Source organism: Theobroma umbraticum, unplaced genomic scaffold, assembly GCF_002168275.2.
Source record: "Theobroma umbraticum cultivar Fairchild unplaced genomic scaffold, ASM216827v3 scaffold_95.0, whole genome shotgun sequence".
Taxonomy (NCBI): domain Eukaryota; kingdom Viridiplantae; phylum Streptophyta; class Magnoliopsida; order Malvales; family Malvaceae; genus Theobroma; species Theobroma umbraticum.
The window spans coordinates 7,104,190-7,125,622 of NW_018397257.1; the positions used below are offsets into that span (position 1 = coordinate 7,104,190).

Below are 21,433 nucleotides of genomic sequence, written 5' to 3' on the forward strand. Positions count from 1 at the left end.
GGTTGAAATTCGAAAAGGAAAACCAAAGGTAATTTAGTAGCTAATAAAGCAATCATGCACGGGCATTACCATTATTTACTAATAGGAAAAGACAAAAGGTGCCCTTGACAAATATATTTTCAACAATTTATGTAAAGCAATCACAATCCACAATCATTCCATATATAACATAAAATTGAATATGAACATAAATTTCAATTTGATTTATAGATAACTAGCCAACTTCATTTAAGACTGACCACAAAGACTAAGGAGATTCAATGCCTACCAAGCTTAGCACCTAAGGCTCCATATACATATATCATCACATTCATTATAAGTTACCAGGCAGGCACCAGCAAATAAAGGTAAAACAACTTCATGTTGACTTCTTTAGCACTGTACAGCCCTATGATTTCACAGCAAGACCTAAACATTATACGAGATCCACATCACTCCAGGCTATCTATAGCATTTAATCTTTACACTGACAACTAACAAGTAAAGATTCCACAGCCTCCATTCAGCTTGTGTTCTTTACATGGGACTTTTCTGCACATGCCAACAAACAACGGTTGGCTCAAAACATAGAGATGGAGAACTAAAGTACACGAAAGAAATGCGGGGAAGCTTGGGGTAAAGGGAAAGTACATATTGGGAGGTGGGCTTGTTTACTAAAACAGTATTATCAAAAAAGAAATTTATGCCCTCTAGTAAACATATTAATGAAAAGAAAAGGTTCCAACCTTAATCAGTATTATGAGACTGATCATGCTCGATAAAATCTAGCGCATCTTCCTTGGAGACAACATTTACACTGCTCACCCTGTTTTTATGTGTCACCCCATATATCTGATCAGCAACTTTGACAAGCTCTGGCCGAAATGTGGTGGTTATGAATTGTGTATTTGCCATGTCTGCCAGACGACGAATCATATCTAGACAAGAGGTAATTAAGGATCTACCAGCAATCCAAAAATATCATTCCTTCTACTTACCTTCAGAAAAGAAAGAATGACGCAATAGCATAGTTCACTTATACGAGAATTATACAAGACAAACCAAGTGCTAAGAAAGAAAAATGAGGATATGCTGAAGGTAAATGAAAGGAACTGTGAAAATGAAAAATCAATAAGAGCAACTTGATTACCTTATAAAAGGGAGATTGTAAAGGCAAATCAACATGCCATGGAAGACATTCTGATTAAAATATTTCCAACCCTCAGAAACAAATCAATCATGCAGGCTCTTTTCCTCGTGTTTTCTTCCCTACTAGGGCATAATGTTTGAGCAGCAAAAAATTGCAACAATGCAGTCTGTTGTGTATAATAAATTCCTTTGTTCAATTGCTAAGACATGAGACAGACACTGTTCCAGAATAATGAACAGTGTCTAAGATGCATTGACCCAATTGACCTGAATGGCCTTTGATCCAATTGACCTAACTTGACCAAACACAACACCAGAGAAACCTGAACCTCGAATGATGCAAACTAATCTGAAACCCACCCCAACCTGCAAAATTGCCACCTTTTCTCCAAAACGCAGTTTGGTTTCAACTCCTCATGGAGACAGCTTCCAACAGGTAGTTAATCAACCACAGAAAGTAATTTAGGTATAGGACTGCAAGGAGCAAAAGGTTTATATTGCAGCAATGGATGCTCAAGAAACGGTGAAACACCTTTAGAACTAAATCATTTGTTTCTTAATGACACAACATTAGGATTCAAGTTCCACTCTTTGGGGTCTAGATGGTCACAAATTTGCCCCTATCCCCCACATTTCCCCCATTCTGCAAGCATCACCTTCGAAAAATGAAGTGTAGGTGAGAAAGAATAATTATAAAGATAGAGATGAATTAGAAATGGAACCAAAAACAAACATTAATCATTGACAGAGCTAAATATCTTATATATGAGAAATAGGATACTTCCAACAGCAGTTCGGTATTGAGGATCCAGCGCTGCATCTATCTCATCAAAAAGATAAAAGGGAGCAGGATCACATCGTTGAATCGCAAAAATTAATGTGAGGGCTACAACAGTTTTCTGTCCTCCAGACAGCTGCTTCATTGATTGAGTCTCACCTTGCCCAGTAAAAGAAACCTACCACATCAATAACAAAGCTTAGAAACATTACATTTGAATGCATAAGAGGAAATGGAATTCGCTTCCAGATTCAGCTGTAAAATCTAAGAATTCTAGGCCTAATTTAACTTTCACATGTAACCTTCTACCAACTTTCAAAATATGGACCAACATATGAAAATTAACAAATAAGAACTAGACCAGTAATATTCCTACATAGTATTAGAATGCAACACATACACATCTATGTCCAGCAAGGTCAAGCAAATAACAAGCTTCAATAGTTAACCACTTCACTTTTGTTAACGAAAATAAGTGACTACATAAATATACGTACCTTCACTTTTACACCAATGTATTTCTCAACCCTTCCCTCCAAATCCACCTCACGAGGTCCATCATCATCATGATCATCATCATCAGCACGATCACCATCCTTTGGAAAAGAAAATACAACTGTTATAACAGAATTGCTATATTTCCTTCATTCCTCATTTGCCTAGAAATTCTTTATTTATATAGGTGAGAAACTAGGGTCAAATACAGAATGTTTCTTCAAATTCTATTATGATTTATCTAGGTTTTGATTCTAAAGTGTAAGTCTAACATAAATAAGCCATGAACTCAACAAAATTATATCTTGCAACAAAAGCACATCAAGTTAACAAGTGGATTCATTGGCGAGATAAGGGTGGGGACAAGATCAAATTGAGAAATTGAAATTAATCTAAAGATTAGGGGTCCATCCTCTCATTACAGCTCCCATAAACATAAGATATAAGTTAGATTGAAGCAAAATCACCGACAGGACATATCGAACCTCAGGCTTGGTCCCGATGGTTCACCCAACCCCATTAGGGGATGGACTTCCCACAGGGCTGAGGTTCTAGCCCAGCTCCAACATAACCACAGAACTAAAGAAAAAAGAGACTGACAGGACCTATCTTAATATCTTAATAAGAAATTCATCCCAAAGAAAACATTGAAGCCTCCAGATGGCAAGACAAGGAGGTGCACCTATTGAAGACAGAGCAAAACAAAATAATAATAATTTTTTGGACCCTCCAAAACCATAAATCAGAAGTGAGAAGTTCACCAGTCTAGAGAACTATGCATTGGCCAGCAAAGTAATAAATCAAACACCAAAGTAGCCAAGAGATGAGAGACCATATAATTCAAAAAGATGAAATAAAAAATAAATAAACTTAAGCCCAACAAACCTTTTTCTTCATCATCACCAAATGACCATGACCACCTTGCACAAGTTCAGAGAATACTTCTCGAAAATGTCGGGCAACACCTTTGAAAGTGCGTTCTATTGATTCATCCTTCCGCTGATCTAAAACTGCTATAAGTTCTTTAATTTTCTGTAAAAAAAAATATATAATCATATATATACAAGGTTAAGCTGAGCAAAGTTCATATGATAGCCGCATTTACTGGGAAATTTAGGTTTAGTATTACCTCATCGCCCGAGTCCAACTCAGCCTGCCTTTTCTGCAGTTCTTCTCTTTGCTCTGTGAAATTTACATACTGGTCAAGTGCTTTCTTGTTCACATGGCTGAACTGTTGCAGCTGCTCATTGCACCTATGAAGCATTTTCTGCAACTCTTTCACCTGCTTTCGCTTATACCTATAATTTTCAACATGGCAATGAAAGAATTAAATAATTTCTTTTAAAAGAAAAACTATATGTTGCCAAGATAAGCAGATACTATCATAACTAAGGGAAACAAATAAAAACCACCAAATTTTATTACATATCAAATAGAATCAAATAGAACAAAGAAAAACATGATGTACATTGATTAAAATACCGCTAAACTTAACTAGAGAACATAAGAAATCCTTAAATAAATTCACTGAGACATAATCTGAGACCAAGTATCTGACAACTTTTATGAAGTCCAAATACCATTTAGAGGTGAAATGAAGTAAGGAAGGAAACTAAAATTTCAGGCAGAAGATATACGTGTCAAAAGCATCTGACGACAAAGGACCCAGCTCCCTTATTTTCTTTGAGAACTCCTCTTGCTTAGCAAGAAGATTACTCCTTTTACTTAATAGTTGTTCCAACTCTTTTGCTTCATCCTGAAGTGTCCTCTCATAGGCATCTTCCAAACCCTGCACTAGCAAGTGATCTTTTCAGCTGCAAAAATAAATATCAAGGATTTGTGCTAAACCTTATCAGAGAACTAACTACCTTTAGATTGTTCTTTTCATCCTTGATTGCCCTAAGTTGCTTTGTTCGTTCATCAATTCTATCAGAAACTCCTGCATAGCAAAACCAATGTGAACACTGAACATTAGATCTTAACTTCATAACTAAATATTGTGGCAACTACTAAAAGCTCTTACTTTTCAGCTGCTGTGTTGCATCTTCAACCACTAATTTAGAATCCATCAGCTCATGCCTCTTTAATTCAGCTTCATCAAGCAACGTGTCAGCCTCTGCCGCAGATATTATTGCTTCCAACTCTTGTTTCCGCCTCTTAAGGTTGGTTGTGAGATTAGTCTCAAGTTCTGCTTTTCTCGTTTCAGTCTAGCAATAGAATTTGTACATGGACAAAGTATGTTAGCGGACACAAGTCACTGCAAAAGAAATCAGATAAGGTTCAGTGAGCAGACCTCAATGCGATCACTCCTGCAACTGATAAGCTGCTCCTTAAGATCTGTTATTTCAGGGTTCAATCTAGACAAAAGGTCCTTCTCTTGTGGGTTTAAGTGATCAATAAGCTCTGTGCCCATTTCAGCATGTTTCATGGCCATACTGGCTCTAAGCTGATCAATTTGCGTCTGGACATCTGCCAGTGACTTTTCCTATAAACAAGTGACAAGAATCTGAGCAGCTTCAACTAATATAATCACAAATAGCTAATACTAATAATCCTAATAACAAGGCACAGGAAGTAATTTAAAAGTTTTTTAAATACCTTATTTTCAAGAGCTTTACATATATATTGCTTTTGCTTATTAGCATTAGCAATGTCCTGCTTATGCTGTTCCAACAGTGATTTGTCAAGAACCCGCTTAGCATCAAGTTGCTGCTGTTCAGTAACAAAAGCTGTAATTTTCTGTTCTAACTGTGAGCTAAATTAAGTTGAAACAAAGCACAGAAGCATAGAAGGATTGATGGAAACTAATTCAGGATAACAAAGAATGCAGAGCTTCATGCACAGTAATTTAGTCGCTGTCAGATTTTTATTTCATGTTCCTTTACATTTAGCTATGTTGCTTCCATATTCAACTTTAACCTCTCTAACTAGCCACAGCAGATCTAAGACATTCATCAAGAAAAGAAGCAGCACACTCATATTTAGATGTCTTGATGTAAATACAATTCGCATGAATTTATGCATGAATGCATACAGAATTTAGAATAAGACCCAGTAAAGAATTTTATAAAAGAAAAAGCACAAAACCTCAATGTCCACAATTTTTTTTCCAATTCCCTGATAGACTGAATCTTGCTACTATTAACTACACACACACCAAAACCCAAACTCAAACAAAGAAGTTAACACCTTGATGCACGTAATACAAACTGAGAAAATACACAATACACAAAAACAAAACAAAAAGGATAACATTAAACCATAAACTATGGAAAAAGGATATTTTGAAGTTCTGAGCCAACTCCTTTCAGTTCTTCTTCCTTCTTATTTATAGACATCGTGTTTTGCATAATTACATTCATGAACTTTAATTTGGAGCGCCTATAATCATAAAATCCCCCAGTCATACCACCCTTCTTGCTAACTTGATCACCTGTTATCACACGACAAGGGACTTGTTATAGCATTAGAGACATAAGCCTAAGCCTATGCCTAAGCCAAAGCCAAAAAATAGAAGGAAAAATCATTGCTAACCTTCCAAAGTTATGCAATCCAGGCCATCAGTCCGAGCAACTCTTGTAGCCACGTCAATATCTCGGCAGATCACCGTTCTACCAAATACCTGATAAAAACTAGAACACATAATATAAGAGGATGAAGCTGAGAATATATTTGTACATTCTAGCAGTTTGGAAAACATTATAACCTCCAGTAAGACTTCCTATTTTATTCCCAATAAGAGATGAGCCCAGACTCTGACCCAGGAATTTCTTCAATTTTTTTTTCTTTTCAGCAAACTTTACATCTCAGATCATCTCTAATTTCCATTGATTTTTAATATTACAAAGAGAGGGCTAAAATTTTAAAATAAATAAAACAGCAATCCCCAACTTCCACCTCCACTTTCTGAACTAAATACCTGATAAAAACTAGAACACATAATATAAGAGGATGAAGCTGAGAATATATTTGTACATTCTAGCAGTTTGGAAAACATTATAACCTCCAGTAAGACTTCCTATTTTATTCCCAATAAAGAGATGAGCCCAGACTCTGACCCAGGAATTTCTTCAATTTTTTTTCTTTTCAGCAAACTTTACATCTCAGATCATCTCTAATTTCCATTGATTTTTAATATTACAAAGAGAGGGCTAAAATTTTAAATAAATAAAACAGCAATCCCCAACTTCCACCTCCACTTTCTGAACTAAAACAGTAGGGCCAAATCTTTTACCTATATGAAAACATGGTAAAACAACATAAATTATATTAAACCTATCTAGGTCTAATAGCAAAGATGATGTTACCCCCTGAGCAACTATTAGATATCATTGTGTCCAACAAGGAATAATCATCCAATATTTTAGACACCACGCATAACATGCAGAAGGTGAAAAAGCAGTCAAAATTCCTCGCAATTGAAGAAATAAACCATTCTTAGTTTAAGCAGTACCAATGGTCAAAACAATTCCTCTTTCTCAGTCATTCTAAATGTTAAATTTAGCTCTCTTAAGTTCATCATAACCAAGTAAATGAATCCAAAGTTGTAAAACATGATTATAAACACTTGGGACAGCTCAAAATGATTAAAGATGCACAAGCAACATGCAACTTCCTATGGCAAAGTTAGCAACATAACCATTAAGTTAGTGATCAAATATAGGCCCTAACAAAATACACGGATATTAGGAGAGAAAGAAAAGAAAAAACAAAGGCAATCATAAAGCTAAAAGTGTATTTGCTAAATTTCATCTTAGTTCTGGCAGGTATCCATGCTCATGCCCATTCAAGAAACAGACTCAGGATGAACCTGACCTGTGCAAATGCCGGAGTGAATTTGGGAGAAAAGTTCAATTTCTTTAACAGAGGTATCACGTCAGAACTTTGTGGATATGTAACATGTGGAGCCTTTACGCGGTTAAGTGGTATAAAAGTAACACGTCCACCTTTCAGAGAATTAAGATGTCGAATTATCTGGGTTGATATCTCATCCTTTTCAACAACCACATGAAATAAACTGTGGAAAAACAAGAGCAAAACCACGTTAAGCCCAGTGTGCACAAAAAGAAGTCAATGTTATAAAAATAACTTGCAGTCTTATAATAGAAACATCAGGAAGATTATACCTGTTTCCAGCAGTTACTTCAACTGCAGTAAAAAACTTCTCATCACAATTGAGCAGCTCAATAATTGGACCGAACACTCCACCAATATTATACTCTCTGCAGATCCTCCTGATAGAATTCAGCCCTCTCCTTACATCCTGATAATATAAAACAAAAGGAAAAGAAGAAAAAGTATAAAAATGTTAAGGTCACAAACACAAAACTGAAATCTAAGAATCTATTTGCCCAGCGTCCACCTTTCTAAGAATTAAAACAAACAGGGAAAAAAGTTTAAAAAAAAATTAAGAGCCCCTGATTGTTTATATTACTTTAACAGCAGAAAGAAACAGAACAACTTCATGATAAGATAACAAAAAGGACCAAAACATACCATTGAAGCAATTTTTGAACAAAATTCTAAGTCACAGCAGGATCACCTTTATCTTCTTCTACATCTGACCACACCATATAATTAAGGTACCAAAAATAGAAAAGAAACTGCAAACGTTTTGGATTTTATTTTACAACACAATAATGGTATAGTCCATGAGAAAGGACATTGAATGCCATCTCTTTTGTTAAAGAGATTCTTGTCATACATACAACATACATATTTGAATGTTTATACAGTTGTCATGGACCTAGGCTTAAACCAAAAAATCTATCCTTTAGATAATGATATCATTGCTCCATATATGCATAAGACATCGCGAGTACATGGACTCAACACACACCAGCTTCACATGACAACTCTGCTATCCAATCCATAGCACCTTTGCCACAGAACTCACACCCTTGTGTAAAACTGGTAACGTAGTGCCCCTAAGTCCACAGAATAGTACCCCTAGGGTGGCTCTAATACCAAATGCCAAATCTTGGGTATCAACCCAAAAGACTAACCTATCAGCTAAAGATATCATCCCTCTATATATGCCAAGACATCCGTAACACACATCCACTGTAGGACTCAATACACACCTGCACCACATGAAATCAAGCCTAGATCTCATGCAAAAATAGGCCCATTTCAAATATTATGAATTGGATGTCTACCCCTCTCTTCCTCTCTCTCACACACATACACTTATGACAAAAACAAAAAGTAGAAACGAACAAATCAACAATTTTATTAATAGGAATACAGAATGTATGATGCCAAAACATCTACGGCAAGTTCTGCATGGGTAAATTAGCACCATTAGCAAGGTTCCCTAATCCCTAACTCAAAAAAGTAAAAGGAAATGCAACAAAAATTCCATTGAGAACAATGGGGCTACTTTCTTCTTTGATCCCCATCATTGCAACACATTACATGAAATGATATATCAGGTTGCTACAAATGAGAAGGGCCCTTTGTGGTTTTTATTTCTTTAGTTTTGACCAAAAATCAAATCTAACCCTATAAATTCATCCTTATCATTTAATACATTTTATTTGAGCAATTAATCACAGAGGGTTCATCTCCATTACTTTATAAAAAATGACAACAATACCATCTCTAAGTCACCTTATGTTCTTGTTAAGCATCCATCAAAAACAAATTGGTAATAGGGGGAAAGGCCCAAATATAAAACCACAACAAACTCAAGAATTAGCCAATGTGAGATAGCATCACTTCACACTTCTCCAGACCACTTAACAGTTCTTTTATTGGTTTTGGGACACTTCTCTTCCTCTCTCTAACTCTATCACCCTTTCCAACTTTTCCTATTTCAGCATCATCATTGTCATTTTCACCAATGACATTGACTTGCTTTATTTACTTTCATTTACTCTCTCATTGATGTTCTCAAAAGAATCTTCAGATATCTCTAAAACAAAGACTTTCCATTTCTAAAGTTTGAACAAAATTTGTTTCTCCTAAGAAGCACCCATGTGCACACCCTAGCAAGAAGAAATTGACTAGAGATTCCACAGGGCTCTAATACGCTCTACCTATGTACACAGGATGGGTTTCCCTTAAGATGCTGTGATTCTCGGGTAAATTTTATACATTACACTTTTGGGTTATTTTATTTATTTTCAGCTTCATTATTAATATTTTTCTTTTGGGTCTGGGATAGGCAATTCCAAGGGCAGAACTGCAAAGGATAAACCTGTAATGCCTCTTGTGAGTTTGGAAGGGTCAATTTCTGAAAATTAGAGATTACTGCAAACAATGGGCTAGATAGCGGATGGCTTCAAAGAAGAGTATTCTATTTGTTGTTGATTGGGCATTGGGTCAACCCCCCTGCCAAAGGGAGGAAGTGTTGGATTCTTTCCAGGAAGAACCTCCAGCATTGCAGCATATATGGAAGAATGGTGGGGTAACTAGCCTGCTTGGCTTTGTAAAGGGTGTTTTGTACTAGCTACTTGGTGATATTGGAGCATGCAGAGGTTTTGGAATGATCAAGGCTATCATGGGAGAACTATAACTATGGGCTTAAGTGCCAATTTGCATGGGAAAGAGCAGGTTAAGAAGAGATAAAGGGTGAAAAGATACTGAAGAAGAGCAAAAGGACAAAAATAAAATGAGAGAGATAAGAGAGATGGTATGCAGAGAGTTATTATTTCACTAAAAATTAACATCATAAATCAAAAGAGGTTTAGTTATAACATTGAGACAGAGGTAATTTTTACAAACCATAAGCACATTAAATTCAATTTGCACTCCTTTTAATAACATAATTATTTAGTATAACACACCCAATGTGATATGCATTAGCTTAGTTCTTCCATTTCTAGGATTTGCACCAAGCAAGAAGATCTTACAAGCAAGTGACCTAGCAAGCGTGCGCGCGCACACGAGAGAGAGTCATAGAGAGAAGAAGAAGAAGAAGAAGAAGAAAAAGGAAAGTAATCACTCACTCCAGGAGTTGCATGATCGAGGCTCTTCTCTGCTTTCTCAACTTCTGCTTTCAGTTTATCTATTTCAGCTGAAAGTTTACTTTCTTTTTCCCATAAGGACCTAGCCAAAGAAAATAGAAATTGATATGTTGAACATTTGAATATCGACTAGACAAAAACTGAAGGTTTCAAATGACATACTTCCTTTCATCCTGCAGCTTGTCTCTTTCTGTTTTCTGAGAGTTGAACCGCGACTGGGAGATTGAAAATTCTAACTCTTTGATTTCAGTTTTGCGTCTTTCAATAGAAACATCCAAGTCCTTCAAGTCATTATTAAGCCGACCAATTTCATCCTGAAGTTTTTGCTCCTGAAAAATACAATAGTAGCCAAGTGCAATCAAAAGATAATACCACATTTATTGTACAATAAGATAATAAGCAACTCATGCACAAAGAGATACAAGGAAAAGTAAGAAACAAGGGATGCAGACAAATGAAAACTATATGTCATTTTCTAGATCTGATTCCTCCAAAAAATAGCAAGCATAAACTTGACAAAAAGATATATCTAGGGGAAGTAAGCTGAGTCAACAAACACAATCAAGAATTTAGATCGTTTAGAACTGCTATCCTAATTAATAATCATTTACAACTCATACCCCACACAAATGTCATATCTTGCCACTAAGCTAATATCCACAGGCAATGATAGAATCCAAGATGTCATTTTGTACTTGCACAAAGAGCACCATAGCTGTGTACAAAATAACTTTAATTGTAAAATATTGCTGTACGGAATCAAAGAATAGAAGTGCACTGTGCTATCCATCAACCATGCCATGGAAAAAGTGTATCCTATTCAAATATTCACTTCATGATGATCATCAGGTTGCACCATCAAGCCAATTAAATATTATTAAACCATTAAATATTACAGTATGCACTATGTATGCTAGATATCCTAGAATGTAACAAAGCATTATTAATACAACATGGCAACATTCTATCAAAACAATCATAAGCATCAGTAGATAAAGATAGGGATAAAAAAAAATTATATTTCATATATTTTTAAATATTCATTTCATTCAAGTTCGTTGACCCTTCTCCTCTAATGTTTCTTCTCCATTTAGTTGCATTTTCCTCACTGTATTGAGACAATAAAGCACTCACATAATATCTACCACCTAGAATATCCTGACAACCATCCGTCATAAGATCTCAAACTAAGTAATATATTTTCAGAACAAAACCAACCAACCTGCATCAAGTTCGAAGAAAGCACTCGTTGCAAATCATCAATTTCCTTTTGAAGCCATTTATCACGAGCAGCTTTACTGGAAAACTGAGTAGCACGACCTTGTTTCTGATAAAGAATGCTAAGCTGCTTTTCACGCTCCATGATCCTATAAATTATCAGAAGCAATCATGAAAAAGCAAGAGCAACAACTATAAAGAATACGGTCTGGAGGGCGGATCCATTCCATTATTTTGGGTACAAAGATAATTACAATAAAACAAAAAAAAAAAAACATGAAGTCACTGATATATGTGCTATAGAAATAAAGTTCAACAAAAGAAAATTAATACATTTCATACTCAAGACTGAATGGGCAGCTTATGAAGCGAAGTTCAAACTAGGCAGACCCTCAGGCAGTTGTATATAAAAAGGCACTCAGCTTAACATAAAGTGCTAATCTTGAGCATCCTGCCTAAGAAACCGACTTCAAGACATAAAAGCACATATTTGCACTTGGCATCTGGCATCTAGAGATTTTAAACATGTAACTAAATAATGGTGGCCCGTCCATTATGATTGCATAATATACAAATTGTATACAGGCATACCCTTTTGTTATATTCTCCTCCTTTTTGACTTGGCTGTCATACAGGGGTTTAATCCTGTTAAGCTCCTCTGTTGAGTCCTGTATTTCCTTCTGCAACATCTGAAGCTGTTTCACTGCATCATCCTGCAAGTAAGAAAATAAAATACCAAAAAAATTTTAACATTTCCCCAGTTTAAAAACTTAATTAAGGAGGAAAGTCTGTAAGATAATAATACTTTGGCTTGCATGTTCCCCGACATCCTCTCTTCTAGATCAATTACATCAAGCTCAAGTGCGGTCTGCTTCTTTAGTGCTTCCGCTTGTTGAATTTCTAAGGCTTCTTTATCTTTGTTTAAACTTTGAAGCTCCTTTGTCACATCTTTAGACATCTTGTCGAGTTCCTTGAACCTTTCATGGGAATCCAGCACAGCATTATACATTTTAGCTGATGTTTCAGAAACCTTGGTTCGAGCTTCTTCTAACTGAATAAAAAAGAGAAGGTCAGAAAAAGGAGAAGTTTCGAGCCCAGGGATCAAAAAGAAATGCTATAACAGCAGGTATGATGATCATAACAATCTGTGCACTAAAAATCATTGTTAGCAGAAGAACTTGAAAATAAATGACCTTCTGTTTTCAAGAACAGTAGGCTCTCCTGATATGTTAGTTCGCACATTCCTTGCTTCCAAGCAAATTATGATACTCTCAAGTAAAACATCCATTTTGTATCATAAGGACCTGAGATGGAGACTAGGATAAAACTTGGTACTTAAAATAGCTTCACTCACAACATGCACAACAAAATTATTCCACTTGTTTAAATTATGACAAACAACAACTGACTTCCTTCTATAGAACCCAATATCTTTGCATTTATAATGGCAAACACGCTAAATCTCTACATATTATGGCTCAGCCTTCAACTAACTCCAAATTTGTAATGCGACACCTAATGCAATGTTCTTCATGCGGTCATTCTCAAAAGGCAGCAGGAGCAACTCATAAGCCTCGTGAACCTAAATATCCATATGATCAAACTCAGTTTTCCATTTTTGAGAGACTAATGACAATTAGGTACATACACAGCAGCAACGAACATAGGGGTGAGAAATTTGGGTTCACCCCAACATCTTAGTTAAATAGCATATTTTTCTTCTATTTCCATTTTTTCTTTGGTGGGAGTTATGGAGGCGGCTGGGGAGGGGGGTGTAATTGGAAAAGGCAATATAAATACCCAAATCCTCACATTCTTCTTCTACACTGGATTCTTTTCATCATTTTACAACATCAACCAACTGCTCCATACGTATAAATTATTTTAACACTGCAGTACCATTATATTAATGCATACATAAGCTAGTTAGAGATCCATTTGGTACCATGCCAGGCATGTTAGGATACAACTGCTCTTAACAATAATAACGAATGGGTTAGACAGTTCATATATGTGATAGATTCAAAAATAGAACTCTTTCTATCAAAGATATAATTTCTTGGCTGTGCATGAGAGAGAAAAGAGAGAGAGAGAGAGAGAGAGATCAATAAAAAAGGACTAACAGACGTATGCACGTGTGCTTACACATAGAAACATAGAGTCTATCACACGCAGAGTTAAAAAAAGAGAGGAAAGAAAACAAAGGTTGGAGGAACATAGAAAACAGGACTATATAAGCATATTGGGCAGAAGCCTGCATCTACACCTGTGCGTGTTTGTACAAGTCTAGAACAAAAAATAAATAGACCCTCGAGACTTCCTAGTTTCTAAGCGTCATAAAATCTTCAAATCTTATAGTTAAGATGCACACATTTTGAGTTGGCAATGGTATCAGAATAACTTATGGTCCATGCTGAACAACAATAAGTTCTTGAAAAAGCTACAAGACAGCATTCACTCTCATAAACGATTTACTATCTCTATCATATCAACAAGTAAATACCACATGCAGGAAGCAAGTAGGTTTCTTTTTTTATGGATAACTAGGACAAAAGAAGGTTTCCTTTTTTATGGATAACTAGGAAGAAAGTAGGCGTATTAGTATATTGGAAAGCATTTGGGCCCTTCACATCAAAAGCCATCTGCATGCCAATTTAATCGTGTTTTCTACCTCTTTGAGAAAGAAAAATAAAGTGTATAAAATTCAGGTACTTGTGTGCAGAAAAGTATAATACTCTTAAAAGTATACATAAGATAATTCATCATTATATAGAAAGGAAAATCTTAGGATGCCTACAATTCCAAAAGAAAACATATAAACTATTTTAGTAATCATTTCTTGGGCAACTGCAAATGGCTAGGTGGTTATGCATATGTTTAACAACAAAAGTTCACATTGAGGCATGCACACGCATCGATTCTTTGATGGCATGTCTTCCACCAACTATATCTAATAACTTAACACGCTGATTAGCAGTAACATTGCCCGAGCACCTAACATTAAACTAACCTCTTCCAATTTACGCCGAGCATCTTGAAGTTCTTTATCATAAATGGTGTATTCTAGTGACTTTCTCTGCTTGTCAAGCTGCTGATATTTTCTAAGCTCTTCTTTCTCTTCGTCCAGTTCTTTTAATCTCTCATCTAAGTACTGAACAACTTGTATTATTTGCTTCCTTTTATTGCCTGCTTAACAGAAAAAATAAATATAGCAAACAAAAAACAACATGCATGGATACATACAAGAATACATAATTAATCAGAGAGGGAGAATTCAAGAATGACTTGCCAGTTTCCTGCATGATTTTCAAGCTTTCACGACGTCTCTCTTCATAAACTCGAGTACCACCAATTTCTTTCAATAAGTCCAGCCTCTCAGAATCTTTCATCAAGGTCAAGGATGCTATCTGTAGACCAGCCCAAATTTTTTACAAATTAACTTACTAAGAATAAAGCAGCAGCAGCCCCACTGGATAATAACTTCAACAAGATTGGCAGTTACATGTGACTAAATAGCAGAAGCCCATACCTTGCCTTGTTGCACAACATAATAAGGATTAGAACGAGAAAACCCAGCACTTTCCAGTAAATTCATAACTTCTGTTTTCCTGCACATTACCTTCTTGTTTTATTCAACAAAACTTAACTGTGGGAAAGCTCAAAAGGCCCATATGACAAAAGATAGACAATATTAACTACTTTCAATTACTAGACGAAAACGATGAAGAAGAAGAAGCTTACGTGATATGCTTTCCATCCAAGAAGTACTCATCCTTCTTCAAGCCAATTGTTCGACGTAGGCGTACCTCCTCCTTGTCAACCTGTTCAAAAGAGCAAAAGCATGTTAAACTGTTTAATACAACACCTAACAATTCAAAATCCCTTTGGTAGATGCTTTTCCTATTTGCTTTTACTTTTGGAAGAATTGCTATAAAAAGCAAAAGCAAAAAGTAAAAGATAATATCATATTTGATTTAAAATGGACAAATAATTAAAATATAAAACTAATTATAACATAATAGGTCTGTATATAAGTAAAATTACACATTTTATCATAAAAAAATGACATTTTGTGTATAATTCTTCAAAATTTATATTCGCTTTGCTATCCAAACACACTTTTTACCATTTGGTTTCCAGAAGTAAAAAATGAGTAGCAAAAGCACCAACCAAATGGAGCCTTACTACTCTAGCCAAAATCTACTCATATCATTGAAAATAAATCATCCAAAAAGGGAAAAAAGCCTATCCATGCTAGAATAACAGCATGACAGCCCTGTTTTTGGTCTCAACAAGTGTCCTCAGATATGATTCATCTAAGATAAAATGAACAGCTTCCAAATCTACTTTCGATGACATGATGCAGCGGCAAAAGTTTTTCATAAAAAAGTTACTATAGCGAAGAGTGTCTTCAATCTTCATGCTACTATCAGAGCTAAAGAATGATCATAAACTTGCTATGGCAGCAAGAGAGGGAGAACTCCTAGGCTGAATCTCACGCAGAACGGAAAGAAACTAATTTCTCAAAAATTAGAAGATTGGAAGTAAGTTTGTTAATGGCACAAGGTTTGGTGATTTTAGAGAATGTAAACCCTGGTTATCATTTAATCACTTGTCCTTGGTTCAGCAAATTGGAAAACAGGTCCAAAGAATATTCAAAGTGCCAGCCTCATCCTAAGGGAGATAAGGTTGACATTGGCAAGTGGTCTTATTCCACATAGGTTGGGTTTAGAGTTTGTAATGGCCTTATATTTAGGTTGCATCTTCACCACCTATTGCCAATTAGTTTTAGTTTGGAAACTGGACACAGTATCAAAGTAGATTAGATCTTGTCTCTCCTTGTCTCTTTCACTCTACATCGGATTTTAGGGTTTTCTAAATAAGCCCTTTTTGTGATTTTGGCATCTATATCGCCTTTCTCAACATCCATAGATGGGTTTTGATCCCCTTTACAAGCCAAGTTTATACTTCTCAGAATTTGTAGTGTATTTACACATTCAAACTGCAAAGTTTTCAAGCCAAGCTAACACATAAGGTATCGATGTATTCAAGACAGCAACAAAAGCAAGGATGGGCAGGGTTGTTCTAATTGATCATGGCAAGCTTGTCCTAAACTCAACAACAGATTTTCTTTCCATACTAAGGAATTGATGCAGGAGGAAGAAAAAAAATTAACTTACTAAAGCAATGCACCGCTCACCCTACCGTATGCATACTGTTGCAGCTTTTTGGTCCATTTTCCTTAACTTAATTAGGATGCATGAAATTAGACTTATTTAAGGGCTAGCATTCAGTCTTATTCAGGATTTTATGCTACATAAAGAACTCTTACTAATGTAGTAAGAGAATTTGGATCTTGTCAGGCAAAAATATTAAAGAAAAGGCCTTTTCTTTAAACTACCAACTCAGAAGACAAGTTGCTAAATCCAAAATCCTAAAAATTGACAAATTTCAAAGGCTTATAAATGATACTAAGACTTAAGAAGCAGCACACAGCATTTCATAATTACAGAAATTTCGAATAGCATTCACCAGTGAGTAAATTTAAGAATCATCCATAAAGTCATTCTGGATCAAAGGAATATCTAAAGGAGGACTTACAACAAATATAGAAAGTTTAAATAGCAAAATGCAAGGAAAATCTCAAGGAAGAAGGTTCAAAAGGTTCGGAATTTACAAGTGATTGATTTAAGAATCATCCAGAAAATGGCTATGATTATCAAAGGAACATCTAAAGGAGGACCTAAGCAATCCCAGTCTATTCAAATCTCGAAAAGCATCAGAAAAATAAATAAAATAAAATAGAACATATCAAATATTTTCATCATTAAGCCCCATGAAACCTTTCTACTTTCTCATGCTCTCTAATTCTTTCTCCAACAAAACCAGATAGCTAATACACAATTAAAAGCATCAGTCATTATCATAACCTGAAACTGTTTGCCATTTGTCGAAGCACTAACTTCTTTTCAGCAAATAAAAGAACACCTTGTCTCGATGTCCAGATGATGGAGCATTGTTATTTCAAAGAATGATGGGAAAGCAAGAATAAAAGGTTTCATATGATTAAGAGAAAGAAAAAAAAACAATCATATGAAAATGGTGCAGTTTAGGCAAACTTTTTGCATTTAAACACCAGAGAGCAGCATTAATCAAATAACTTTTTTAACAACTAAAATTAACAGTAATAGTATCAAAATTTTAGATAATACTAATATATCACAGACATTCATCAAGGAAAGGAAAATAAAAGTCATGCCATACAACCTTCCACTTCCAAAGAAAAGAAAAAATAAGAGGTAAGAAACAATTACCGGGATACGATTGTCAAAATTATCAAAAACAATCTCCACAAATGCAGATAAAACCTGGTGTCCTGCACCTTCCTGTTTAATTGTGACATACATTAAAATTAAAGAACAAAAAAACCACATCAAAATAGTTTAAAATGAAGAAATATATTGTGAAGCATACATGTAGTAATGCATGCCTATCTTCACTTCGCAGATTTTGGAAGAGGTCACTCAAAACAAAACGAATTGCTACAATAAAAGCACAAAGATCAAGTTCAAAGTCATTTGGTTTCAATAAACACCAGTCAACAAATTGAAATGAAATAATATAATTACAGTTACCATGGAAAAAGTTTGTTTTGCCAGACCCATTAGCACCAACTGCAGAAGCCATCATTTAAATAAATACCAAACATTAGATATAAAATTACCTAATTTTAATAGCACACAATCAGAAATGATTACAGATTATAACTCAGACAGCGTGATGGACACACTAAAAGACTTTACTGAACACAAAAACAAACACAAAAAGGAAAAGAATACGTACATCTCCATGAAAGCAAAGTACAATTATTTATTTCCTTCAAAGAATATTAAGTCCACCTTAAAAACCACATGGATAACCTTGGTGACAGATAAAAGCATCAAAACAACTATCCATAATCTCCATGTTATAATTGTAATATAAACTTTATTTTCTTTAATAATGGGAATTCCCATACACACATGATCAATTAAGGACATTCTTCCAACTGATAGGAGGAGAAAAGTGGTGCCAAGCAATTCTAAACCAAAATTTCCATCAAAATAAATTTAATATTTTTCAGAGTCCAAAGAAAATTACTTGCAAAAATTATATTGAACACTGCTGCAGACAACAAAATCAGCATACTTTTAAAATCACAAAAAGATAAAACAAGCATAAAGCTTCAAAAGACAGGAATCTCTTACAATGCCCTCTATAGTTGCCTTCAACAAGCAATAGAAAAGAATCAACTAGCATTTTTAAGTAAACACAACATTACCAACACAATTAACTTTTGGACTGAAAGGCTCAGTAGCAATCTGCTCCCTGTAGCTTTTGAACCCTTCTATAATAATCTATATGGAAATAAAAGATAACCAAAATAAAAAAAAGTCATCAAAAAAGGAACTAAAGGCAGAAAGTTCAAAACTAAACTGGCCAACTCTACCAAAAAATAATGATCACCTGTTTTATAAACATGATGAACTACAAAATTAGCCAGCCTCTGTAAGAGAATTAAGAAGAAAAGTAAATCAGTAACAATTAGCAGGAATGATAAACAGTGATACATTACCTAGAATTTTGAGAGTAAGTTTCCCAATATTAGAGATATAAAGAAATAAATAAATAAATAAATAAAGACAGCTATGCATCTGAAAGCAACAATATAAGATCCTAAACACTATGCATACAAGATCAACATTTTTTCAAGTATCATTTGATTATTACATAACAATAAGAGCGTTTAGACACAACATAAATAGTACTGATTTTTTGGATAACTCAAAATTAAGATCTATACTTTTGTTAATATCAAAATGCATGGTTTAATTAATATAGAACAATTAAGTTCGAACGTGTTGCTTATTTTAACTATGTGCTTATTTTTAATTAAATATCTGATTTTGCTTGTCTTCATTTACCTGTGCTTTTAGCAACTTTCCAGGAGATGAAAGCCAAAAACCAAACAACAAAAATAACAATCAAACATCTCTTTCGCAATTAGTTTTCCTTTTTTGTCTTTCAAAAAGAAAATAACATCAAATCCATGTACTACAATATATAAACCCTAAATAAAAACAACACCAGCCTCATTTGCGTATAGAAAATCCTTGTCATTCTCACAAACAGCAAAACCTTCCAATAATAAAGCTCCTCAAGCAGAAAAAAAAACCATTTCCAAAACCCTACACAACAATTTCAAACCTAGCAAGCACAAACCCTAGCCAAACAAAATATATCAAGCGAATAAAGCAAAAATAAACAAATTATCTACTTGAAATTTCACTCTAGGGTTCTTCAACAACTTTAATTTAAAACAAAAAAAAATTGCGGTTAAAAAAGCGTAGGAGATTGTAAAAGAAATTAACGAAATTAATGTTAGAAAAACTTACCAGTAAGAGTAGCTAATTTGAGTTCATGTGCCTCAAAGAGAAAAACAGAGAGAAATGATTTTGACTTGCAGTGGAAAAACGGTCGACTGAGGCAGTTGAGTGTTTTCTTTTTTTTTTTTTGTTCTTTTTTGGATCTTTTGAAGTATTTTTGGTTGCTCCGACTTTAAAGGTAGCTGTAGGGAGCGCAGGTTAAGGCGTGAGAGCACACCGCGAAACTTAGTAATAGAGGTTCGAAAATAGTACGGGAGGTCAACAAATGCGTATTATGGGCGGTAAAAGGCGCAAAGCTGAAATTACTCCTGCAATTTGCTACGGTGCGCCCATATGAGGAGCATTACGCTCGATTATGTAGGGCTGTTTGTTTATGAGGTTTTGTTATCGCTAAAGGGAACAAGTCACGCTTATAAGGCAAGCAGAATCGAATCTAAACTATTTTAATTTTGGCTACATGGGTTCCCTATGCTTGACACCTGTCCATAGCATTTGGTTTTCCGACTCTTTCCTTGCTTCCGGTCTCTTCTCCACCGTCATTGAGTCGTCCCTTTCCTTCTCTATGCTGACGAGGGCTTTCCTTCCTCTCTCCTTCCCTTCTCTTTCCCCTCTATTTCCACCAACAAACAGCCAATAGATAGATACACAAAGCAGAAAAGCCAAAGCTAGAACCATCCTTTAACGAGAATGAGACTCGAATGTCAAATCAATTAAATGTATAACCATACATTTAAATCAAAAAATATAACTAAGTAATTAAGAATTCATCCAAGAAATTTTCAATCAATTTTTAAGGTTTTTTGAACTGGTTTAAGGGTTTTTTGAATTGATTTTAGGGTTTTGTAAACTAATTTAAATATTTTTAATTAATTTTAAGATTTTTTAATCGATTTTAAGATTTGTTGAATTGGTTTTAGGGTTATATTAAATTAATTTTAGTGTTTTTTGAACTAATTTAATAAATCTTAAACCTTAAAACCGATTTAGCAAACCTTCAAATAAGTTTATTAGAATTAATTTTAAGGTTTAATGAATCTATTTTAAGATTTGTTAAATTAGTTGTAGAGTTTATTGAATCTTAAAATATGTCAAAAAGGAAGGGAGAGTGGCGTAAGATGATAAGAGAATGAGATATTCTCATTACCCAATAAGGAAAAAATCTTTACAAAGTTTATATACAGTAACTCAACCTTAAGTTGAAAGAAGAAAAAGCTATTAATGCTACACTAACAAATCATTACACTAACTAAATTTTGACAATAAACTATACATAAAATTGTATAGTTCTAAAGCTTTCCTCTTTTATTGAAACGCTGCGTACAAGCCTCATTCTTTTCCTCTTACCCCATTATTATTGAAACGGTGCATCTACGGTCTTCTTCCTGTGGCTTTCTTCATCAAATCGATCATTCTGTTTA

General features: G+C 34.8%; 1 protein-coding gene across 1 annotated transcript; it reads right to left on the reverse strand.

Moving 5' to 3' along the window:
* Positions 1–126: 126 nt before the first annotated feature.
* On the reverse strand, positions 127–20,383 carry TTN7 (Structural maintenance of chromosomes (SMC) family protein). The gene is made up of 30 exons (XM_089782810.1): positions 20,025–20,383; positions 19,096–19,135; positions 18,911–18,986; positions 18,225–18,263; positions 18,064–18,131; positions 17,904–17,975; positions 15,331–15,410; positions 15,119–15,197; positions 14,879–14,996; positions 14,600–14,775; positions 12,395–12,640; positions 12,181–12,302; positions 11,594–11,738; positions 10,534–10,700; positions 10,354–10,453; positions 7,528–7,664; positions 7,217–7,418; positions 5,936–6,023; positions 5,684–5,834; positions 5,000–5,150; positions 4,695–4,886; positions 4,425–4,608; positions 4,270–4,340; positions 4,039–4,190; positions 3,531–3,699; positions 3,287–3,433; positions 2,404–2,502; positions 1,910–2,084; positions 726–917; positions 127–531 (listed from the first exon to the last, which is right to left on the reverse strand). The coding sequence occupies exons 2-29, from the start codon at positions 19,108–19,110 to the stop codon at positions 727–729; spliced, it is 3,612 nt and encodes a 1,203-aa protein (XP_089638936.1). The 5' UTR covers positions 19,111–19,135; positions 20,025–20,383; the 3' UTR covers positions 127–531; position 726.
* Positions 20,384–21,433: the final 1,050 nt, after the last annotated feature.

What these genes read in the sequence shown, in the direction of transcription:
- TTN7 (XM_089782810.1), bottom strand. An exon ending in TCGATCATGCAACTCCTGGA is followed by an intron (nt 7,665 to 10,353) that starts GTGAGTGATTAC and finishes TTATATTATCAG; the next exon opens with GATGTAAGGAGAGGGCTGAA. An exon ending in TGCAACACAGCAGCTGAAAA is followed by an intron (nt 4,341 to 4,424) that starts GTAAGAGCTTTT and finishes TTTGCTATGCAG; the next exon opens with GAGTTTCTGATAGAATTGAT.